The following is a 26,210-nucleotide window of genomic DNA, read 5'->3' as shown; positions in this document are numbered from 1 at the left end:
AAATGCATACAAAATTTTGAGGAGCACTATATTAAAAGAACATAGTCTAAGGAAAGAAATAGACACTGATATTTTTTAAAAGGCAATAATTTTACAAGAAATGCTCTATCACAAAAACAAGTACTGTGGGACAGTAATAGAATTTAATTCAGCTTATAGGGATTTGTAGTAGTTTTAACTCCACTCTCTTCTATATTATAATTTCCACACCCACACGATACATCAGCGTTTTCTAGTGTGTCCCCAGGGTGCCTGGGTGACTCAGTCAGTTAAGCCTCCGACTTTGGCTCAGGTCACGATCTCACGGTTCATGGGTTCAAGCCCCCCATCGGGCTCTGTGCTGACAGCTCAGAGCCTGGAGCCTGCTTCAGATTCTGTGTCTCCCTCTTTCTCTCCCCCTCCCCCACTTGTGCTCTGTCTCTCTCTCTGTGTCTCAGAAATAAAGTGTGTCCCTATTCAAATATGTCTGAGAAACAGTGCATAATGCATACTACTACTTAGACACGTCTTGTTCTCAATAGTATGTTAAAGATTCTGAGAAGTCCTAAAATAAACATATTTTACATAAACCCAAGATTCTACAAATATACTTAAACATGCAACTTTTTTTTCCTTGCATGGCACTATTAACATATTTTGAAACTAGTGTCCTATGGAACACTCTTTGGTAAATACTGCATTTTATGAATTTGCAACATTCTGCTCATGAATATCTTACTAGGAGTCTTCTGCTCTCCATTAACTTCTCCTTTTCTTTTCATAGTTATAAAGTATCTAGAATACATTCAACCTTGAATATAAGGTGTGAACCAAAAAACTACAATTTAGCTCTGACACAATGTATGTAATAATACAGAAAGTCTGAGGCGAATTAATTCAGCTGTTTTGTTAAAACTCATCCACATCTGGATAGATAAAGTTGTCTTTGAACAAACAGTATGCGAAAGCCTGGCCTCCACATATCATTGAAATTAAGCCGGATCCTGCAAGTAATGAAAGGGAAGTTTTGGTTAACTACCAATAATGAATAATTCATTGGTGAGATTATGAATAAGAACAATTGTCATGACTAAAATAATGTTCCTGAAACTGACATAGCATTTGAAATAGGGTAGTTTATAGATTCAGCTAAGAGACAGTAGGTATATATTCTGTGCTGATAAATTGTTGAAATTCAAAACTTCCTTCAGGGAATAGATGCGTGGTTGTGTCAAATTAATAGTAAGGAGCTCTTAAAACTCAGAAATTCAAAGACAATGAAGTCAAAGCACATGCCAGGGATTTCACGATTCTCAATTCTTGTAGCTCTTCAGACCTGCCATTTGTTTGTGTTGTTGTTATTTAAAAATATTTTATAAGGTATTTCCTCTCTAATTATAAATGGAAGATATGCTCTCTTCTAACTTGGAAAATATTTCTTAGCATAGAAGAGATTTTGAAAACAGAAGTCTACCTACCTGCGCTATTCGGTTATACGAAAATGCCTTTAGCTCTGATTTCATTGGCCCAGCGATTCTTGTGTTTTGTTTTGTTTTGTTTTAATATTAATCCAGCCTAACAGGGCTTCCATAAATCTGTGATTCCTTGGATGCCGGTAACAGTGTAACTCCCATGAAAGGTAAAGTTCCCAGAGGTGAGAGCCCTTAGGGGATCAGAGGCTCAGCAGGACTGGACAACTTCCTCACTCAGACACACATCTAGCGCGGGACCATGAGATAGAATTTCCAAGCTGTGTAGCCACATTTCATTTATATCTAAAATTTTTAACTCAACGCAAACAGAAGAAGGTTACCTCAAATGTCATTTGGCCACCATTCTCTGAGTAAACCAACCCTAGTTCTTAAAACTGAAATGGTGACCCAACTATTTTAGCAATTCTATTGGCCATTCCAGTTCACCAACAGACTTCCTCTGTCATCAGGTGGCATCTGCTCTGTGACTGAAATGCCTAGGGCTTTAAATAAAGTAAATTTTGTGGTATTGCAAATAAAATCCAAGAGATAAGTTCTTGTTTTTCATGGAGAGATAAGAGCATTTCTAATTATAGCATGTCTTTCGGGATTTTCTTTCTGATTTATTAAAAATGTGCATTTTTTGAAAGCCTCATGCAAAATAAAATTTCAGTACTTTCTCATGTGTGTTCTGTATGTACTGAACAATATTAGAGAAGAATACACACTAAGGCTTATGGAGATGTAAGGGAAGTGGAAAATTAAATTCTAGTGAAGGGAGCTAATGAGTAATATAAATAATACTGATACTATAAACAGATAACTTGGCTTTGGGGAAAACAATGTAGTAAAATGCTGCATTTCTATTTTCCACTATTAAGCATGACAATATTTAGATAAAACTATTGCCAAACTTACTGAAAAGAGGAAAGGTAAAAATTTTTGTGGTCCATACATGGCTTAAGCTAAAGGAAAAGCTTTAGAAAAGTCCACTGTAAATTGGCTAATTTTCTTACTAGATACACAATTGATTAATTCAGTTGTTTGATTTGTGGGAAGAAAAAAAATAGATGAAATAATGCTACTATGAAAACAGCAATGTCATTCATATTGAAAGAGAACCAAAAGAATATGTCGTAAATCTATATCCAGTGTTTTACTCTATGTAATTTTAGAAAGATGGAGACTCTGAGCAGCCTTCTGGTCCAATTACCTGACCCACACAAAAAAATATTTTGATGCCCCCACTGTATATATAAATATTTATGTTGTACCTAATACATACACACATGTGTATAACATATGGTATCATATGTATATACCTAAAGCAGCCCACCAATGTGATGTCAAGGGGAATTCCAACATAACTGCAAAAGAAAGAAAAAAAGGATGTTGTTCATTTTTAAAATATATGTTATTTTTCTTTTTAGTCAACGAAGAAATACTTGTTTGGTCAGATCATATCCACATAACAAAGAGAAGTTTTATCCACATTCCTAAAATTGGGTATCCCCAAAGCTGTATTTAATTCGTAGTCTAGAAAGTCATTTGTGAAACCAGATACCTGAAACTCCTCTTCTAGGAATGATGTTTTGAATTGATTGAGTGTTGATTTGATTATGAGTTGATTCGAGTGTTATGCAACAGAGATGATCCTAAGACCATCCTTAAAACCTGACTTACCCTGGAGTTCTGAGCCACTTCGCTCTGAGCTCAATTCTACTCAGCAATATTCGTTAAGCACTTTCTTTGTGCCATGTGTCAGACAATTAACTTGTAACTTTTCTGGGTCTGGAACCTGTTGCCTATCTCAGCCTTGAAGATTGAGCCACCCTATGCTCCAGAGCCCATTTGCAAATATCCTATGACTGTCTTCCATTTGAACTTAGTCCCCAAAGTAAGAGAGAGAATTTGAGTTATGGGGTTCAGGGGTTCCAAAAGTTACTAAGGGAGGGTGTGTGCCAGGGGACTAGGATATTGATATACCAGCATTCTCTAATAATAGTGATGCTGGGGTGTAGCAATTCATTTGGAAATTGTTTAAGATGGAGACTGATTAAACCATTAATAGACCACAGCACTGAAAATATAAGAGTGATTTAAGTTGCTAATAAATAATAACTTTGAATTATAACTTGTGGTTGATTACCACGCATACCTTGACTAGTATTTTTTTTTTTCAATGGAAGACAGGAAGGGAGAAAAGTTACAATAGAAGAGTACATTTTGAATGGCTAGAGGAAAGAATGTTTGAACTGTCATTTACTGAATAAATATATGCTTAGACACTAGTCAGAAAATTTCTCATTCTCATTGACATGTCACTGGGTCTCCCCCATCTACACAGGAGACAACTAATGTGAATGATGTTGAGACTTTCCTTAAGACCATACACTTCTTAAAAAGGTAGGATTGGAATTTAATCCATTTTCTTTTGACTCCAAAGATCACAGGTAGAAATAAAACCCTTTAGTTTAAGAACCTAGTATTCTTGGTAAGTTAACTACTGTTGGGAAGTTTGCCAGCCTACCAGTATGAGTTTCCTCAGGTCCCAGGTCCCAGGATTTGGTCAATTTCTGCCTCAAGGGAGGGTTTTGGAGCAAAAGTATTCCAAACAGAGGCAAAGCCTGTACAAGCTGTTGGCAAATTGAACATGAGAGGAGAATAGGACACATCTATCTACATTTCAGTACCATTTTGAATTAGAAGGTGTAGCCAATCAAAATCTTTCCCAGGAAGTGGTAAGAGAACTTGGTGGGGAGGGGTAGTGTGGGAAGGAATAAAGAACTCTAACCAGTTTTATTAGTTAGCCATCAGAGGGCAATATGCATATAACAAAGTTCTACTCTTACGAATCAATTTAGGTACAACATCAGATTTCACATTTATTTATTTTATCTTGCTTACCAGTTGAAGTGATGGCAACATGAAGAATGGTTACTGAAATAGCATAATCCCAGACCCATTCTTCTACAACCAGAACGAAAAGCAATCCACACACCAAGTAGGTAACCTGTGTTGAGATTAAAAGGACTGCAAATGGAATGGAGAATATAATTATTTGGAACTAGAGGAACTAACAACTCTGAAACACAATTAGTAATAGGACCATTACAACAATGTCTGTGAAGACATTTTGGCAAGAATTTTTTAAATATCCCATCTTTTAACAATCCTCAACTTTGGATAAGAACTTGTTAACATATTCTATTTCTTAATAATCCTCAGACTTAATAGAAAAATAACAGTATCTCTTTTGTACTTCTTTGTACTTACCATTTTAAAAGGTAAAATACAATAAAGGAAGGTTACAATGGAATCAATACCTGCTGATCTACAGTTGGATTGCAAATCTCCATTTAAGATATGTTAGAAACTAATGAGAAATTCAGTTCTCAGTTTTAGGAAATGAAAAAAAGAAACATAAGAGTTCATTGATTTATAACATTTCTTTGGTACCAATCATTGCCTAACTTGGAAATGAATTCCTTTGTGTCTTTATAATAAAATGGCATGCCCAGATAGTCATTTGGGACACATAACTGATAACCATGGATGAAAGGAAGCCTCATAAATGGCTCATGTGGATGGAGGCACTCTTCTAAATCCACCCAATTGTCTTGGAGTGCTTTCCCTGAACATGTATAAAGAGCTCATTATTTATAGGTCAGGACCACAAATCTCTAAGAGCCTTGAATGTGTGAAGGGTCAACCTTTGCCTTTTGTCTTTGGTATGGATCTTTAAAGTGGTTTCAAAGGAGAGATCCATCAAATGCATGTGACAAATATACGTGACACACGTCAAGGTCCCTTTGCAATGGTATCACTTTCCATAAAAATTACCTTTCTATTTTTGAAAACAAAACAAGACAAAACAAAACACAGCAATTGATTATACGTTCTTATAATTCAGGAATCAATGAATCCAGACAGGCAAACTCTCTATTTTAAATAATAAAGAAGTCATTTATTAACCAACGAGCCAGTGATTGTTTCATGGGCAAGCAAAACACCGACCAAGTAAGCAGGTCCCAATTGCCATCCTTTTTAAAGGCCTTCCACTTATTCCTCTTCGATTTTATTTAATTTAACTTAACAGGTTTCAGAAGTTGAATGGAGAATTCACACCAGCTCCTTTTTATCATACGGGAATGAGGTTCAGTTCAGTATGTCCTATTCCCTACAATCAAGGTTGTGGAAGGAAGTGCATTGCTGTGTCACAGTGACTCCACGTCTTTCTACCACATTTCCACAGCTGCCTCTGTTAGTGGCTCACAGAGCCCCCAGATTATTATAGGGAAATAGAGATGCCTCCGTTATCAGCATTTACAGATTTTATAGGTTAACTTGCAGCTGCTTGGAGACAATGATTTTTGTCTTGAACAAGCTATATTTGCATATGTTGATAAAAAAGGCTTATGCTTTGTTTATGAAATGAAAGAAAGCATGATGTAAAAGAAGCAGTACACAATTTAAAATCAGGATACCAATGTTACAGTCTTGCCTCATAGCTTAGTTATAAAACCTTGAGCACAATTTTAACCTCTGGGTCAGTCTTTCTCTATAATTGGGAAATGGAGTGCTATCTTATCTACCTCAAAAAAAAAAAAAAATGTTGGGAGGATGTTAACTTAAAATGAAAGCAATTTGCAACCTATTCTCTGCTATGTAAAGGAAAGCTATTAGTAATCAAAATGTTTTAACTAGACTTAAACTTTCCAGTGTCCTTGCTAAAGCGACTCTCCTGGGTGACAAAATCATTGAAACAGACAAGAAACTTGACCCTAGATACATGCCCAAGGCTCTGAGATTACTCTTACACTTTATCTCTGAGATTAGTCTAAATTCTCAAAGTAACAACTTTGAAGAGTTATGGCAGTTATCTCCCCAAGCCCAAAATTAAAGATCTAATAGGCTAAGGTTTTATTGATATCTTTGTACAAATGTTAGTGTTTTGTGAGGGGAAAGAGCGATATAAACCGTGCCAGGCATCCTGGGGATTTTCACTAATCTCTGCTATGTAAAAACACAGCCTTTCCAATAAGCTGTGTCATTCCTATCTTTCATTGACTGACCCAAAGGCAAGAATTAAATAGTAACAGTTGAGTTTTAAATCCCCTCCCCAAAACACATACACAGCCCCTACCTAACTCTTTACTATGACGATAACAACTGTGGACAGTTTTGATAGGAAACAAGTGAATTCTGTGTTCAATAGGGAAGTGCATAAAGAGAAGGTTAAAATAGAATGTTAGACCTCTTGTGTCTCATTAGAATGAAAGCCTCTTTTTCCTAACTTATTCTTTGTCTATCCAAACTTGAATCCATAATAGCACCAAACAAGGTTACCCATTTGAGGAAGTTGTTCTAAAGCTTTTCTTCTTGAATGCAGTAATTTTAACTGACCAAGTTTCCTGTACAAGTCATATTCAAAACCAGGTTTCTTTGGCTTCAGGCAATTTTTGTATATTTGCATATTTGTTCCAAACAAACCACGTCCAGTGGTTTTCTAAAGAATTGTAATGTTTAAAGAATCCACAATTCACTTTAAAAAAAAAAAAAAAGTAGGAAGAAATTTAGCAGAATGCTAAGAATGATTATATTTTGAATATAAGTTTGTGATTGAATTTCTGTTTTTCTCCTTGCTACTTGTAGGTATTTTATAAGCTTTCATTAATTTATGTGTATTATTTTATAATGGAAATAACATTAAAATCTTCTTTTTCTAAAGATGAGACAAACTTACCTCGAATACCCACCAAATAAGTATGTTTGACATATATTCAATATAAATAGCTGTTATTATTAACATATATATGGGTGATGAGTATAGCAGGTATTAATTAATAATTACTTTTTCAACAAAAATGATTAATTTAAAAAGATAAATTTTTCCTTAGTATACTCTTTCATAACATTCCCCCCCCCCCTTTTCTCCTATCTTGGGAAGAAAAATCAAACTAAGCAGAAATGTACAAAGCAGAAAATGAAAGTCCTCTGTCATCCCAGCTGGGAGATAACAGTTTGTTGCATAATTCTCCAGATTTCTTACCACTGACACCATGTATTTTACTCTGTTCTACAAAAATGAATAATTACACTACACAAACACTATTGTCTTCATTTTCCATGCCACATCTCATGAGCATTTTTACATCAACATATTAAATCATTCTTCCTTTCCTTTGAAAAATATTTAATGCACAAAAAATTTACCTATAAAATTACCAAATAGAAATTCACATAGTAATTCTTTTCAATTATTCCACCATTCCATCCCATCCCATCTTTAAGGAATAGCCACTTTAAAATTTGTGATGGCATTTTTTCTACATTAATTTCTTAAGTCAGATATAAGATACAGATGGCTGAGAGGAAAGCCTGATATTTTATAAATTTTTATGAAACAACAACTATTTTTGATTTTTGGAGGCATTTGATTCACTAATTGACAAAGATTGGAAATTAAAACCAATTACCTTTATAATTTGTGTTGAGCCATGAGGGGTTCGTTTTGAAATCAAATGGTGCCAGGACATCCAACTCATACACCCTGAAGATGTTACAAATGAAAATAGTTTACCCTGGAGGAGGCAGTTCACAGCTTCATACATCAAGGCCTTGAATATCGCTCTTCACATACAACATAATGCATTAGCTTTACCATGTGTGGGACATTTAGAAGCTGGCTGACCTGCATGGCAACCAAATAATCTTTTTATCCATATTGTCTTATTTGTCCAATTAAGTGCACTTTGTCCACCAAGTGGACTTCATTGTATTTTGGGTCTTCGCTGTAATCTTGGCGGTCTTTGACATCAAATATGGGAGGAGAATCTAATTCTGTGTCAAAAGCATAGGCATGGAAACACACAAGACCCGGGTTCTAATCCTGATGGTGCTGTGAAACTGTGAATCTGGGCAAGTCAGTTCCATTTGGAGCCAAACGTCAGTGTCTCATCTGTAAACTGAAAAGGTTAATCTCTGAGACCTCTTCCTGTTGTAAAATTGGAGTCTATAAATATACCCCCTCTACTGTGCCTGTTTGTAGTTGTGTGCAGCTGGTCAATCAGTTAGCCGCCTCCTGGAGCTTTAAGGCCCAAGAACTTAAAATTCCTGTCCTCTGACTCACATTAACTACAAATCCTTGAAATGAGGCTCAGAGAGCCCTAAAGATTCTCAGCTCCTGCCTGTTCCAGGCATGGCCTCACCATCTCCAGTCCCAGCAACAGCTGAGACCCTGTTAGAGCAGCAGATGCTTCCTCGGTGGGTTTGCCTCCAAGCGTGCTGAATAGCATTATTCCCATTGCAGAAGTTGGTATAATTATTTTTGGGTACTCATTTGCATATTGAAATCAAAGGGTCCTAACTCCTTGCTTGCACAATAAAATTAAACTGTATAAACACTCAGCTTCTTAGAAATTATTTGTAAATCTACGTAATGTATTTCAAGGCAGTCAATGTATTGGCAACCTAAATCTGTAGAGACAAAATTAAATCACAGCGAGACTAAAAAAATTACCTGAAAAAATTGCCTCCCACTTACATAGAAATAGCATTAAAAATACACGTTTTACTTTGTCCTCATAATAACCTTCTTTTGATCAATTACTTCCACTTGACAAATGAAGACAATTAAAATAAGAGAAGTTCTATGGCTTAGTTAAGATGTTTCAGAAAGTTAGTAAGAACCTGGGCCAGAATTTAGGTCTCTTGACTTGAGTCCAAGAGATATTTCAGTATATATCAGAATATTTAAATTTGATGTAGATTATCTCTAAATTCCCTTCTCATTCAAACTGCTCTGATTCAATACCAGCCCAGGGAGTAATAGCTTCATTTTCTTTCCATGACCATCTTCCAAAGAAGTAAGGGGGACAGTCCTGTCTGGCCCTATCTATCCACATCATTTCAAGATTGTGCTTTGATCATTTTGGAAGATGGCACATTTGCTTATTTTTGCTTAAGAATGGCATGAAAATACACCATATTTAAGTTGTATCCTCTCTTCCATAAAGACATGTCAAGAATTAAATATAAACTCCTTTCATATTCAATCTCAGCTTTTTCATTCTGTTTGAAAGAAACGCGCTACTTACTTGAGCATCATGCAGCACATGCCCAGAACCGCGTAGTACACAGTGTAGAAGAGAATGACACATATAAGGAGATTCTGCAAAACAACCTGCGGAGAACAGAGGCGTGATGTCCAAGAGCCTGGGCTTTTTCACACGGTTGTCGGTAACGAGTCTGACAAACAAAAGACGATGAATGACCACTAGATAGTGTTGGCTACCTTTGTTTTGCTTGGAGACCCACGGGTGGGAAGGACTTCAAAGTCCACAATGAAAGTTTTTCGGACTGGAAAGGCTGACATGGTCCACATTTGCCCCAAGGATTAATGCGGTACAAAAAAATCCATAGCACTTACCTTCCATCTACCATAACATACTTCCTTCATGCCAACATTCATAGTTTCATTTGACAAAATGATTTTATTTTTTTAATTTTTTAATGTTTATTTTTGAGAGAGAGAGAGAGAGAGAGAGAGCGGAGGAGGGGCAGAGATTGAGGGAGACACAGAATCCGAAGCAGGTTCCAGGCTCTGAGCTGTCAGCACAGAGCCCCATGCAGGGCTTAAACTTATAAGCCGTGAGATCATGACCTGAGCTGAAGTCGGAGGCTTAACTGATTGAGCCACCCAGAAGCCCCTGATAAAATGATTTTAAATCTCAGCTATCATAATAGTCAAAATATGAGAACAGCTAAGAAAATTTGAAAAGTGTGAACAAAAAAGTACATAATCGCACAATAATAATTAAGCCTGTGTGCAAGAATTTACAGAGCAATTGACTAAGCACCAGAGAGGGGCCTGAAATGGCCTCTACCACATATGAGACTTACCAAGGAAGCATTGCAGATTAATGGGGACCAGATGGATTATTCAACAGTGTTGTGAAAATTGTCTAACTTCTAGACAGAAAAATCCCATTAGATCCCAGTCTCGTACCAGACACCAAAATAAACTGGAAATGGACTAAAGGCTTAAATGCCAAGAAATAAAATGGAAGAAAATATCTGCAATATATATTAAGAGCAAAAAAAACGATACCCATAATACATAAACACACACAAATTAAAAAAAACAAACAAACAAACCAAGAGAAAAATGGACAACGAATATAAATAGGCAGTTCACATGAATAAACATTTAAAAAGCCAATAAACAATTGAAAATGTCTGAACCTCCCTATTAATCTTTTGAAATATATTCTTGTGAATATAATAAAAATGTCAGCATTTCACATGGAAATTTTCTAGTTTGTCTTTTTCCCTTTTGAATATTTTTAAAAGTCTTCTTGTTTGGTCAACTCTTATAACACTTGAGCATTATTCATCTTCTCTGAATCACCAATTCACCAAATCTACCAAATCTTTTAATTGGCCTGGGCACAGAGGAGCCCTCTGCTAGAGACAAGAGAAGAGAGTTAGCGCCCAGCACACCACAACCAATTTGCTAACTGGACCATCTTTATGGGCTTACCAAGAACTTCCTTCTTTCAACTACCTAAAAATGGGTGGATTGTCTGGCCTAAGAGAACCACAAGAAATCAGTACTTAAGGGTTCTAGCACCTTCAGGGTCCCATGCCCTCCGCCTGCCCACACTCATACCATGCCTAGCATTTCCCCCTACTCTTTCCCTGTCGACTTCCCCTAGCCCAAGTCTCTTCTCCCTCTGCCCATCATTCTCCTCCCTTTTTGCCCTTCAGTATCTCCCACTCCTTGTTGCCTAATCTCCCCTCCCTCATGATCCTTAATCTCCTCCTATCCCCATTCTTTTATTTATTCATTTATTTTTGGATTTTATTATTTTTAACTGAAATATATTTGGTACATTTGTAAATTTAAGTTGTGCAACATGTTGATTTGATACATTTGTATATTGTACTATAAGTGGCATTGCAGCTATAGTTAGCATTTCATCATGTCACATAATTATCATTTCTTTTTTGTGGTTGGAACATTTAAGATCTAGTCTGTCAGCAAGTTGGTGATTGTAATACAATATTGTTGTCTATACTCTCTATTCTGTGCTTTAGAGTTCTAGGACTCACGATTAGCTGCAAGTTTGTACCCTTAGCACCTCAATTTTCTTTAAGACCTGCATGGCTTTGTGGTTTCATGTAAGCTGACACAATCCTTTATAAGGGAATAATGAAAAGGATGAGACCTTCTCATAGCTCTCTTTATTCTTTATTTTATTAGGGAATAAAAATATTTTCTAGAAACCCCCATCAGATGTCCCATTATGTCTCTCTCATTAACCACCACTTGGGGTCATGTGGTCACTTCCTGAACGAGCACAGGCAAAGAGTAAAGGGGTTTACCATGGTAGGTTTAGAACACTGAGACTTTGCCTCTGGGGATTGGCACCTACTGCTGTAATAAAATAAAAATTATTAGCAATTATTAACAAAGAAGGAAAAAAGGGGAGTGGGGTCTGCTACAATGTAGGCAGCTAGTAGTGTCTTCCAAGTGGTAGAATCAATATGGAAGTAGTAAAAAGCCCTCATTTGTAGAGATTATTTAGCGGTTATGAGAACATGTGAAAACTTTGCCTGAGTCGAAGGTCCAAATAATGTGTCCACATTTAAGTTGGTTGGATTCTTTCCCAAATGTTGAGGTAAGAATCTGCTGATGTGGTAGGCAACAACATTGATGCTTCTGCAGCCTTGTAATTTTCTTAAGGGTCATGTGTCTTTGAGTTTGCTTTACTCTTTATTCTATATATTAATATCAATTTGTTTGTCTTTTAATTTGAGCATTAATAGCCTCTAGTTGAAATATTTCTAGATGATCGCTTTGTTTCAATTCAATCCAAAATAAGATAAATAACATATGGTCCCTGGGGCATCTGGGTGGCTTGGTCGGTTGAGCATCTGACTTTGGCTCAGGTCATGATGTTGCGGTTTGTGAGCTCGAGCTCCGTGTTGGGCTCTGTGCTGACAGCTCAGAGCCTGGAGCCTGCTTTGGATTCTGTGTCTCCCTCTCTCTCTGCCCCTCCCCTGCTCATGTTCTGTCTCTGTCTCAAAAATAAATAAAACATTTTAAAAAATTAAAGAAAATAATATATGGTCCCTATACTAATATACAAACACAAAACTATTATTTCTATGTTAATATTAAAATTTAAATAATTTTTATTTAGTTAGTTTATTTTTTTAATGTTTATTTATTTTTGGGAGAGAGAGAGAGGCAGAGCACGAGTGGAGAAGGGGCAGAAGGAGAGAGGGAGACACAGAAGCTGAAGCAGGTTCCAGGCTCTGAGCTGTCAGCACAGAGCCTGACGAGGGGCTCGAACTCACCAACTACGAGATCATGACCAGAGCAGAAGTCGGACACTTAACCAACTTAGCCCCCAGGCGCCCCTTTACTACTCTTTAAAAAAACATATTTGGATCCTGAACCAAATAGAGTATGAAAAAAATATGACATTTATGACATTTGGCTATTTGAACTTGACTGGATATTTGATGATGTTAAAGCATTATTGTTAATATTTCACAGTGTTATAATGATTAGAGGTTTATCATATGCAAATACAAGATCATTATAAATGCAATTTCTTTATTAAAAAGTTCCCATGTTGTTTTATTTGTGCATAATTGCAGGACTATTTTGAGAGTAGAATATATCTGCACAAGTCTGGAACACGTGCAAATTTAGGATATGGCAAATACTTTATAAGTTGCTTTCAAAAAAACCGTCTGCTAAACATGACCTTCACAATCATCTTTTTTGATGAAAAGCATTGTGATGCCAGTTTTCCTTCTACTGCCCTAAACAACAAAGCCTTTCTTAATGCGTTGAATTTAAGGAACAACTATACCTTCTAGAAAGGAATAAAATTATTTTAGTTTGAGATTTCAGAATCCCCCAGACCAGAACTACTATATGCAGGTGTGTCTCTGAGATCTCAGAGCTTTAGTGCAGACTGAGTGCTCCAGCTACATAACTCATTCAACCTTCTTTCCAGTTTCCAAACTGGTTTGACTGGGTCCAGGAGTGTTAACAATACTGACTCCATCTTTGGTCCTGCATCTTGTTCGTGCCCTCCCCTGGGGCTATGTGTTCCAGGCACCTTGGAGGTTAACGTATGCTCTGACCAGAATGCGGGAAGGCTTGTTGGATCTGCCCACTTTAGATAACTATACCCTTTCCTCCACAAAATCTGTGGGTTAAGGTCTGGACCTGGCTGCATAGCGTGTGGATCATTACCCACCTGATCCCCACAGTCAGTAAGTTACCCTGAGTAAAACTCTGTGAAAATGGTGTGGAGTGTCTTGCTTCATTTGGCAGTCTCAAAGTGACTTCTCAGTCTGGAGGATACTTTTACCATCCTTCCTCCACCTTCTAACTCTGGGCATAATTCAAAAAGGAGAAGTTCACATTCATTCCATCCTTCTGGAGTCAGTAGCTAGCTTTCATCCTAGTCTTCATTCGTCTTTTGAATTTTCTTGTACCATTTCATAACAGCCCCAGAAGGATACTTTCCACATATTTTGTGGTATTTCTTCAAGCAATTGGCTAAAAGATATGGGGTCTAACTGTTCTATGACACCCCATTTTACCTAGAGGGGGACTGGGACACGTCCTTTATGCTCAATAAGGTATTCACAGTGGCTGGCCTGGTTCCTGCCACAGGTGGGCTCTCAGTGAATATGAGTTGACTCACTCATTACAGTTTTAGGAGTGAGAGAATCATGGCTGATTTTCAACCTGCACATGTGTTAAGGAGTAACCATTATGACAGATCAGAGCCCAGGCCACATGGAACACCACCTCATATAAAAGTAATCTTCGCTGAACGATAAGATAATAATCAATCACCAGATAGTTATTGAGTGTTGACACTGTGCCCAAAGCTATTTCAGACTTCCTGGGATGACAAAGGAAGTGAGACAAACAAAAGTATCACACAGTAAACAATTAGAACAAGTAAATATACCTAATATTTACATGACCATTTAAAGTATACCTGTAAAGATTATCTCATACTTCAAACTAAACACTATAATTGAGCTAAGATTGTAATCACCTCTTTTCAAATGAAGAAACAGAGGTTGGGAGAAATGAAGTGATATGCACAAAGCTGATCAATGGAAAAGTTGCAATTTTATATCAAGTTTATTAACTCCAAGTCAAAACATAAACTTTGCAGTTCTGATTATGAGGGCAAGACTACCTCAGAAGGGAGATAACCTAGGATTCACAATGATAGAGGGCTGTTGTTAGTGAGAATCATAATGGTCCACACTCTTCATATTCAGTGTCAGCCCACATGCCCTTTAAATGCTATTCAAATTTTATTATTCTTAAGAAATACCAAGTGTTTGCATGTGAAGAGTGCAAAATCCTCATACTCCATATCTAGATATTAAGATTCTCTAGATATTGGGTAGAGCCTGGGTATCTGCATTTTAACAAACCTCTCAGATGATTGCAATGCAAAGATCTACTGAGGACACAGGAACAAGTCCATGTGATAAACAGAAGGTAGGTTTCTCCTATCGTTTCCTCCTCAGGTAGAATGTCTAAATGGGAATTGGATGGACAGCTGGGAAAACTGGATTCCTGAGCAAAATGGACAAGATGGATGAGAGACAGAATTCCAACTAGAATGAACAAATATAATCTTTTACTTCACTCATAATAAAGAAATGCACACTGAAACAACAGTAAGATACCATTGTTCTCCTATAGGCAAGATATATATACATATATATGTGTATATATGTGTGTGTGTATATACGTATATATGTGTACATGTATACGTATATATGTACACACACATACATATATATATATATATATATATCTTTAGAAGATTTATTTGTTCTGGTGAACATAAAAGACATTGTTCTAGACTGCTGGTGTGAGTAGAATTTAGTACAAGTGTAATAGAAAGCAATAAATCAATATGTAGTTTTCAAAAGTGTGATCTGAACCTAAATTCTGGTAGGAAATAGAAAAGTCTTAAAGGTGTCTATCTTTACATGGTGCAATCATTGGTGATTTCTCCCCCTTTTTTTCTGTATTTTATAAATTTGTAATGAAAGAGAGAGACCTAGTTTCTAGCTATCACATCTTGTATGATTGTAGGCAAGTTACTCTGAGTAATGTTTTTATGTGTAAAATAAAACAATGGTGTTTTTAACCCTTAGGGGCTCATTATTTTGTTGAATGTCTAATGCGAAGTATGGACTATGCAGAAAAATAGATATGCTCACAAATACACAAGGCATTGTGTGCAATTTCAGGGTTTTCACAGACTGCTAAAATCCATGCATGGATCCCTGGCTAAGAATCTCTGATCTTGAAGGATATTTCCAAGTCTAACTATGAGCACATAGAATCCTATGGGGGAGATAGTGTCCCCATCCCCTTTATAAGAACTAAAGAAACCATCAACCTAGTCATCATATCTACAGCAATGGCAGATGCTACAAGTGATAAAAAAATATTATTTGTAGAATTAGTACTCTAAATTATATCTCAAACTTCAATATGTCCATTAGGCTCTTTCTCTAGTTGAAGGGAACAGAAAAGCTTCATAATGATGATTATTGGAATAATGTCTGAATCAATTAGAAAATGGACTCAGCAGCTATTTAGCTGTTTAGCCACCATTCAGGAGCCACAACTCAGTAGTTAAGTACACGGTGGCACTGGAGACCCAACAACACTGCGACAATCTTCCACGTGATGACTAACCTCTTCTGGTCTCTGTTTCTCTCTTTGTTTCTTCTTTCAAGTCTTCTCCCAGTTAATGAACTCTCTCACACACAAAAAGAGAACCTGGTTAGATAAACCAGTCACTACCTGGTATATGGCCTCCAGGGTGGATACAGTGCTATTAACAGGGGCTAGTAGACAGCTGACTGGACCATAGGTGGCTGTCTTTCAGTCAAATGAACTTTTCTAAAGTGCCAGGGATGTCTAATGATAGAATTCGCCTCACACAAAGCATGGTGACCTATGTAAAAGGCACCCCACAAATAGGGTTGAGGTAAGGGTCAGTACCCAGAATACTTCTCAGAAAGAGAAGGCTTCTGGCTTATTTGCTGCTGTTAAACTAAGACTGTTTGTAAGACAAACATGTAGAAAACAAGTTCAGATACTTGTCTCTATTAAAACTAATATGATAGCGTAGGTTATGAGGATGAGGGTGGTTCTGGGAGGTGGGAGAAGATGAGACAGGTAGTGGTTAACAGTTTTTGGTCAGTGCAGGTCTCCACTCTTTCTTCTCCAATCTCTAAAGTTCAAAAGGGTCTAAAATACTCTAGGACCCCAGTTGCCTCTTTGATTTTCTAAATTCCAGCTTTTACTAAAATAATGCACAGTCATTAATTCAGCCCCCAAAGTATTCAGTACAAAAGATAAAAGTATACACAAATCTGTGAACTGAATCGTCACTGAGGAAATTTTGGAAAACGTAAAAACATGAAGCACAAAAAAAGTGAAATCACCCACAATCCATTATTCTCACAAATGTAAGTTAAACTGCTATCCAGAGCTGTAGGTTCTTTTTGTCAACCCCTGTAGTTTCCAGAGACAAGAAGTAAGTGGGGGCTTTCCATCTCTCTCCCATACCCTTAATGCAGTATCTAAAAACTATAAATCTGAAAGGAAACATAAATGTCTTAAGAGTGTTTGTCTTTAGATGCTAAAATCATGGCATTTCCTTCTACTTTTTCTGTATTTTATAAATTTTTAATGAAAGAGAAAAGACCAGGTTTCTATGTCATATGCTAGAATCATAGTAAGTCATTCTTAACCCCACGCCAAATATACAAAAATGTATTAGCAGACAAACACCAAAACACTTATACAACCTGTTTTTGAAAACATAGGGAGTTTGCACTGTCTGTCTCCCAGCACTTTGACAAATACTTTGTGTTTGCCAGGTTTACTCTGAGGATGTCACAATGATATCCTCAAGGCAGGGTCAGCCATCTTGGCCAGATCAGTTGACAGATTTCTTCATGAAGTGTGTGTGTGTGTTGGGGTGTGGTGGGGTGCAGGTAGCGTTGTGAGACGGGGGGCAACACAAGAATATGGGCTCTAGATCTTGGGTGCTCCTGTGATGGTATTTAGGTGGTTGACCTTCCCAGATTCTGATATCTCATTCATGTAAGAATAGTGAGGCCTGTTCAATTTTGCCTATTTTGAACAATACTTATTTCATCAGTAAAAACTATAATTTCTTTCTTACGCTCATTGACAAAGTCTCTGGCATAGGTTTCACTAATAGCTTTTCAACTGCCTGAGAATCTTTTCAACTGTAGTCTCCTGACAAGGATACTCCAGATGCTAACCAGCAGCTACTGGAGTGTAGATTAAGCTTAATCTATGCACACGTATCTCACAATACATTATACCAGAGTATTTTGTATTTTACATAAAACATATACTTTCAAAAGAGATCTTTTTATGTTAGGTTTTGCCCCATTTAAATGACTTAAAATTTAACTACAGCCTTTGCAAGAAAAAGTCAAGCAGGTAAACCGTAAAAAGGCAATGTGAAAATTATAACATATTTCTCAAGCACAGAAAGTGGAAACAAAATTGTCGGTGAATTTAGGTATTTTTTTCCCTGAACTCTCAAAACAGTAAGGACATTTCCTATATAATTACACAATTATTATCATACACGAGAAAGTTTAATGGGTACACAATGTTATTTATACAGAATTCATATTCAAATTTCTCCAGTTGTCCCCAAAACTTAGAATCAATTAAATTTTCACATTCTAGGGGCACCTGGGTGGCTTGGTTGGTTAAGTGTCCAATTCTTGATTTCAGCTCAGGGTATGATCTCATGATCATAAGATCAAGTCTCCTGTCCGGCTCCTTACTGAGTATGGAGTCTGCTTGGGATTTTCTCTCTCTGTCTCTCTCTCTCTCTCTCTCTCTCTCTCTGTACTCCCCTGCTTGCATATCCACGCACACTTGCTCTCTCTCTCTCTCTCAAAATAAATAAATGAACAATTAAAAACAAACAAATACATTTTCACATTACATTTGGTTGTCATACTTCTTCCGTGCCATACCCTAGATTGGTCTGATGGTTTCCTTCTGATTAGAATCTTTGGGGAAGAATTCTACATATGTAATATTGTATATTTCCATTGTACCTCATGAGGAGACACATTATACTATTTGGTCTCATCAGTTTGATCACTTGGTAAAGATGATGCCTGCTGATGTCTCTGTTTTAATTGTAGTCTTTATCCTTTGTAACTAATAAGTAATCTGTGGAGTGATGCTTGAGATTATGTGAATGTTCTGTTCCCCTAAAACTTTGTATTTATTGGCTTTAGCATCCAGCGATATACCTTGTCTGAATCAATTACTTACATTGGTGTTGTAAAATAGTAATTTTCTCATTTTATTTTTTCTTCTACATATTAGTGCACATTCTTTCATAGAGCTCTCCCTTCTTTTTAAACTTTTTTTTAATGTTTATTTATATTTGAGAGAGAGAGAGACAGAGCACAAACAGGGGGGAGAGAGAGGGAGACACAGAATTGGAAGCAGGCTCTAGTCTCTGAGCTATCAGCACAGAAACCCACGTGGGGCTTGAACTCACAAACCCTGGGATCATGACCTGAGCCGAAGTCAGACGCCTAACCAACTGAACCATCCAGGCACCCCTAGAGATCTCCCTTCTTACCTTGAACTTATGTATATATCATTTATTCATCTATTTTTGGTAACTTGTAGTGTTTTTTTATTTTCCATATGTTACAACACATTAATAATCATGATTCTTGTTGATGCTAAAATTGTCCCAAATTTGACCGATTTGAGCACCTACACTATACCTCCTATGTTCTTTTTACATATAGTCATCATTTTCTTAGTACATCCTTGCTCTTGCTTTCTGTCACAGCCTGACATGCCAGTGAGACACTCGCTTTTTTTATACTATATTTCTTTTTTTTTTTTTCAACGTTTATTTATTTTTGGGATAGAGAGAGACAGAGCATGAACGGGGGAGGGGCAGAGAGAGAGGGAGACACAGAATGGGAAACAGGCTCCAGGCTCTGAGCCATCAGCCCAGAGCCTGACGCGGGGCTCGAACTCACGGACCGCGAGATCCTGACCTGGCTGAAGTCGGACACTTAACCGACTGCGCCACCCAGGCGCCCCATTTTATACTATATTTCTATATGCATTTTTATCTATTTGTGAGCTTTCTATTCACTTCCATTGATTGCCCTGACTTTCTGTCTATTCATAGATAAATGTAACACTGTTTTAATTATAGGAGCTTTATAGTATGTTTTAATATAGGCACCCCTCATTGTTCTTTGTTAGAGGTCTCATAACTATGTTTTATGTTTGTTTCTAAATAAACTTCAAAATGTACTTAAATAGCTCTATAAAACAACTTTATGTTATTTTTATTGGGATAATATTAAATTTATTATTAAGATGGGAATAAATGGTGGCTTTATAATGTTTACTCCTGCTATCCAAAAACCAAAACAAAAAAATTTCCAAATTCATTCAAATTTGCTTTTGTATCTTTCAAAAGTATTTTAATTTTTCCTCATAACACATTTTACACACTTCCTGTTGCAATGTCTATTTTATTTTTGAGAGAGAGAAAGAGACAGAGCATGAACAGGGAAGAAGCAGAGAGAGAGGAAGACACAGAATCTGAAGTCGGCTCCAGGCTCCGAGCTGTCAGCACAGAGCCTGACAAGGGGCTCAAACTCACCAACCGTGAGATTGTGACCTGAGCCAACATCAGATGCTTAACCGACTGAGCCACCCAAGTGCCCCTTTTAAATTTATTTATTTTTTTAATGTTTATTTATTTTTGACAGACAAGAGAGACAGAGCATGAGCAGGGGAGGGGCAGAGAGAGAGAGAGACAGAGACATAGAATCTGAAGCAGGCTCCAGACTCTGAGCAGTCAGCACAGAGCTGACGCGGGACTCGAAATCACGAGCTGCGAGATCATGACCTGAGCCGAAGTCAGACGCCTAAGCGACTGAGCCACCTAGGCACCCCAAAATTTATTCTTTTTTTTTTTTAATTTTTTTTTTTCAACGTTTATTTATTTTTGGGAGAGACAGAGCATGAACGGGGGAGGGGCAGAGAGAGAGGGAGACACAGAATCGGAAACAGGCTCCAGGCTCTGAGCCATCAGCCCAGAGCCTGACGCGGGGCTTGAACTCACGGACCGCGAGATCGTGACCTGGCTGAAGTCGGACGCTTAACCGACTGCGCCACCCAGGCGCCCCACCCCGAAATTTATTCTTAAAATAATCCTGCTTTTGCCACTAATGTTACCAAAGATTTATCTTATGGTACCATCTAAGTGGTATTGTTTATGTACATAAAGATTTCTGGGTTTTGTTTTTAATTTAACATTCTATCACTTTACAGAATCTTTTTTTTTTTAAACACTTATTTATTATTGAGAGACAGAGAGACACAGAGCGTGAGCAGGGTAGGGGCAGAGAGAGGGGGATAATCCGAAGTAGGCTCCAGGCTCTGAGCTGTCAGCACAGAGCGCGATGCGGGGCTCGAACTCACAAACTGCAAGATCATGACCTGAGCCGAAGTCATTGGCCCAACCAACTGAGCCACCCAGGGGCCCCCAGAATCGTTTTTAAAAATTATGTTAGTGTTTTTATTGATTCTCTTGGATTGCCCAAATACACAATAATATCACCTGTAAATATAGTTTCACTTCTTCTACTCCAATTCTTTTTTTTTTTTAATTTTTTTTAACCTTTATTTATTTTTGAGACAGAGAGAGACAGAGCATAAACAGGGGAGGGTCAGAGAGAGGGAGACACAGAATCTGAAACAGGCTCCAGGCTCTGAGCTGTCAGCACAGAGCCCGACGCGGGGCTCGAACTCATGGACCGTGAGAACATGACCTGAGCTGAAGTCAGACGCTTAACCGACTGAGCCACCCAGGCGCCCCTCTTCTACTCCAATTCTTATGGCTTCATTGTTTATTGTAGTCTGATTGCATTGGCTAGTACCTCTAATTTATTTTCAAATAATGGTGGAGTTGGTGAGTATACTTGCCTTGTTCTTGGCCTTATTGTGAATGCTTCTAACATTCTCTATCAAGAAATATATGGGCTTGAGGGTGCCTGGGTGGCTCATTCTGTTAAGCATCTGACTTCAGCTCAGGTCATGATCTCGCAGTCCATGAGTTCGGGCTTGCTTCAGATTCTGTGTCTCCCTGTCTCTCTCTGCCCCTCCCCTACTCATGCTCTGTCTCTCAAAAATGAATAAATGTTTAAAAAAATTTTTTAAAGAAATATACTGGATTTAGGATTGCAATGTTTGTGTTTGTGTGTATGTTGTTATAGATATATACTATTACTAAAGAAATAATCACTTCCTATTTTATTCAATGTTTTAATCAGGAATCATTGTTAACTTTTGTCAAAGGCCATTTCAGCATCTATGAAGATGATTCTACAATTTCCTACTTAGTTTTATAAACAAGATAAATTATGTTAGTAGATTACCCAATATTGAACCACCCTCACATTTTTAGAATAAATATTATTTGGTCTTAATGTATGTTATTTTGCTTTTCACTTTTATTTCCATAAGTAAGATTGAGCTGTAGTTTATTTCTTTTGCTATCTTTATAAGGTTTAGATGACAATGTAATTATTATTTCATAAAAATATCTGTGGCTTTTCTTTTTTTTCTCTACTCAGAAATATCTTAAGTAGCATTAGGAATGTATGATCTTTGGAGTATAGAAGTCCCCTATGGGAATTCTGGGTCTAGTCCGTTTATAATAACTTGCTCTATTTATTCTATGAAAACTGGGAGCCCTTATGTGATTTTGCAAAGCAGAATGCTCCCATTAACTAGAAGAGCTTTACTCTTGACCACAGAGAAAATATATGTGTATTCTTCAAGGTCTAGCTCAAGTATCATTATTACCACTCCATCTCCTACTGTAGGACAGAATCAATCCTTTCTTATTTCTTCTGCATCCATAGCCTTGTGTATATGTCTTACAGATCCGATCACATTGTTTGTAGCATACTTATTTATAGAGGTTCCCTTTTCTCCAGACTTTCCAGGAGAGAGACACAGATTTAATCATGTTTAATTCTCCAGCCACAAAGCTATTGCTTAGTTTGTGGTAAGTATGCGATAAATATATTTTGAATAATGATGAGGGAAGAGCAGTAAAAATAATAACAAAATTTCACTTCAGTATGAACCATAGTCTATTCGTAAAACATGTAGGCTCCAGGGTGAGAGACACTAGGGTTTCTTTTCCAGTTTCTCACTGGCAAGGCTATGACATTGGCCAATTACTCTGTGTTTGGTTTTACTCATCTATAAAATATAGGTAAAATCTCATAGGGGTTTTGTATTCAGAACACGTGTAAAACTCCTAGCATTAAGTACTATATGTGCTCCACAGATAATACCTTGCCCTATTACTCCCCACATGAAAGCTTACTTCTCAGTTCTTTGGGCAATTCCAGAGCAATCATGAAATACATCTCTCTAGCCTGTAGTACCACGGAGCACAGTCCAGCCTTCAGATAGTGGTTCCCTCTGAAAGTGTCTGCATGGATGAAATTCTCTAGGTCATGTCAATAACCACACACAGGAATGTGGTGTGTCCCTGAGATTTTTAAATTCAGTGTTTGTTTTACAATTGTAACTTTACATTAGTTCAGTGTAGTTATGAAATGTGTATCCTACTGGAGTTCTGAATAACAATACATTGTATTCTGAACAACAATTTAGCAGTCCTCATACCTGGGCTTTCTTCCCAGTTCCTGTGCTAGTTCCCCAGACAGCAAATTAATTAAATGGCCTTTGGCCATGGTTCTTTCCCTTGAGTCAGCTTTTCTCTCATTTAAAGTATAGAGACAGGGGGGATTTAATTATTCCAATGGCTGGCACATTGCATACACTCAATAAATGTTTGTTAAGTCTTGAAATTCTCTTTGGATAAAGGTCACTTTTGCCATTAGTATTAATTTATGAGCATTTGAATAGTTCCTGTGATGATGATATTGACAATGAACAAGGACTTAAGGAAAGTTAACTCATAACTTACAGGCATGTATCATGAGACCAGATTTTCAACAACTCACCTATTTTGAATGTATTCACTGTTGGCCTAATGTTCTATAGCTGGGATTCTAACACCTAAAGCTCTGGGATTATAAAAAAGGAAGACCTGTAGCAATTACCTGAATATTTACCCTGGAAGGAGTGTGTGTGTGTGTGTGTGTGTGTGTGTGTGTGTGTGTGTAAGCCCAGACTAAATATAGAGTCCCCATTCTTTATGTAAGCTACTTAAGGAAAAGGATATTACCTTTTAATTTTTTTCTCTCCAGTAAAAGTTATTATTGCTTGTTCAATCCCCAAACTATATATAAATTATGAATAGTTTGAAATGCTCTTAAAAATAAGTTTTAAAAAAATATTTTCCCTGAGATAATATTTTCACTGACCTAGAAAATTTTTCTTAGCTGTTGCCATACTTAACATTTCTAACTGATGATGTACGTTGTGATGATGGCAGTGAGCAGAAAAAGCTTGAGGAAATACACACAGTGCTGATATTTTACTAAAACGAATGTAGCACTAATTCATAAAACATAATTTAATTTTTAAGTAAAAATCTGACTTTCCAGAGTGTCATTCCCTTAAGGCTAGATCTTTATAGGCCCAAAGCCTGTGTGAATTTACACAGCTGCTTTGAGGCTTTGCATATTTCCTTGTTTTAGGTGCTTTGATTTTTTTAAAGGGGTATTTTTATACTGAAATAAAACACAACTATTAACACTAGCCTCAAGGGAAAAAGAAACTAACAAACCTACAGCTTAAAATGTTTCAATACTTTTCCTTTAAAATCTTGCACATCTTTTAGAAGTGGGAGAAATGAAAGCCATCCCCTGCCAAAAACAGAGCAAGGCCAAACTGTCATGATTTCAGAAACCGATAGCAGAGGTGCAGGTGTTAACACTAGAAGGTGAAACGGTCTCTCCTAAACAACCATTCTCTGAATGTTTTAGAATCTTCTCTTGGGCATGGGTGTCTCTAGATTGCCACCATTACCACAGGACGCAAGCATTGCCGCAGAATGTTTTCTGCATAGTTCCCAGCCAAAAGTGAAACAAGTCGCCTGCTGACAGAGAGGCCATTTATAGAACATATTTGCTTACACCCGTGCTAGGCAGTAACTGAAAGCCAATGCGAAGAAGTCATTCCTCTTTACCTTGCTTGCAGCAACTCTGGTCTGGAGAGCCATGGACACATCCTAGTCAGAGGGGTGGTGACAGACACTCTCTTTCTATTGACAACATCTGGAAGGAGAGAATTGTCGCTGCGAGCTTCCCAATCACTCCTGAAGACTAAGTGTGAGACACAGTAGTGCAGGATGATTGGATTACACAGAATGAGACAGAAGCCATCTGTGAGCCACACGTAAGCTGCTGAGCGCCGGGATGAACAACCTTATTAGACGACCGAGTTCTCATTCCATTTGTAGTTTGGTCAAGTTTGAAAGATGAGTTGATTGTTTTTAGACAGCACGGCAAATGGGCAGGGATTTGAAACTCTCCCTGGCTGTATGAGTAATTATGGGCTCATACTTAAATTAGAAACATGGATTTTCAGTTAGGAGGTCCTGAGACTGTCTCCAAAGGATGCTACTGGCATTCATGTTGAAGCATGGCCTGTTCTTTCTTCCCCCCGCAGGAGCTTCCGCCTGCCGAGGAAAGAAATCATTAGACCCTTCACATCACAGCAAAGCAATATAAAAATTCTGATTTGGGGTTGGGAAGGAGAGTGATCCTCATGCTCTAAAATAAAGGCCTTTACACAGAGAGTGAAATGTTTCCACGAATTGCCAGGATGCATTCAGTACCAGAACTCTGTATCTCTCTGTGCCCCAGGGCTCCAGAACCAGTCCTTCACTTACCACACTTCATCACATCTTTTGATTGGCACCAACTTCCAACGTGTAGATGGCAATTCCCTTGTTTCTGTAGTCCTTTTGCTAGTACAGCACCTTCATAACCTCTTATTGATCACATTCTGTAATGCGTACCCCCATACATCAGAGCACAGCTCTGGGAAAGGGGGAAAAGATCGTCTTTAGCAAACCCAGGGTTCGGGGGTTTTCTTATGGAAATGTTTTAAAATTTGACTCTCATGATGGTTATTGATAATATTATCAATGCTCTTGTATTAATAGGACTTCGATAATCCTTTTAGTAGGCAGCTGCCCTGCATCTCTGTTTCCATTGTGAGTTCTTGTAGAGGACAGACCCTCCTGCCTGCTAGTAACTTTGTAACAGCTCGCCCCTCCGCTACCCACGGGAACCCTCAGTAAATGTTGGACTGTTTGAATCCTGAGCCTTGCCCTGTCTGTGACAGCAGTGAGCCAGCCTTTCTCCCCCACTCCCCCCACCCTGCAAAAAAAAAAAAATCCAGGGAGAGCTCTCTGGGAGTCACAGCCCAGTGCAGAGCAAAGGACCTGTGCTTTCCAACACGTTTCCCAACACGTACCCAAAAGACAAATTTTGTGTGCAATACATACTCTGTCATAACTATTCAGCTCTGTAGTCACAACAAACCGATCCTCTCAGGAAGCTGGCATCACACCTGGGGAGCCAACATGAATTTCATGATAACCACTCCACTGGATAAAATATTGAAAAGCA

At 37.6% G+C, this 26,210-nt stretch overlaps 1 protein-coding gene across 1 annotated transcript; it reads right to left on the bottom strand.

The window, feature by feature from the left end:
- Window positions 1-353: 353 nt before the first annotated feature.
- On the bottom strand, window positions 354-24,952 carry TMEM244 (transmembrane protein 244). The gene is made up of 6 exons (XM_040449236.1): window positions 24,761-24,952; window positions 9,551-9,636; window positions 7,931-8,004; window positions 4,359-4,484; window positions 2,774-2,818; window positions 354-983 (listed from the first exon to the last, which is right to left on the bottom strand). Exons 1-6 carry the CDS (start codon window positions 24,791-24,793, stop codon window positions 889-891), a joined length of 459 nt encoding a protein of 152 aa, XP_040305170.1. The 5' UTR covers window positions 24,794-24,952; the 3' UTR covers window positions 354-888.
- Between the last annotated feature and the right edge of the window lie 1,258 nt (window positions 24,953-26,210).

Source organism: Herpailurus yagouaroundi, unplaced genomic scaffold (genome assembly GCF_014898765.1).
Source record: "Herpailurus yagouaroundi ecotype Mexico unplaced genomic scaffold, PumYag 198, whole genome shotgun sequence".
NCBI lineage: Eukaryota > Metazoa > Chordata > Mammalia > Carnivora > Felidae > Herpailurus > Herpailurus yagouaroundi.
The sequence above is the reverse complement of the archived record's forward strand: the minus strand, read 5'-3'. Positions and strand labels throughout refer to the sequence as shown.

Excerpts from the sequence above, each read along its gene's own strand:
- TMEM244 (XM_040449236.1), bottom strand. The coding sequence starts at position 24,793 with ATGGCTCTCCAGACCAGAGTTGCTGCAAGCAAG. Across the intron at positions 8,005-9,550 it reads ATGTGCTGCATGATGCTCAA|GGTGTATGAGTTGGATGTCC; the intron begins GTAAGTAGCGCG and ends TAACATCTTCAG. Across the intron at positions 2,819-4,358 it reads TGTTGCCATCACTTCAACTG|TTATGTTGGAATTCCCCTTG; the intron begins GTAAGCAAGATA and ends TTTCTTTTGCAG.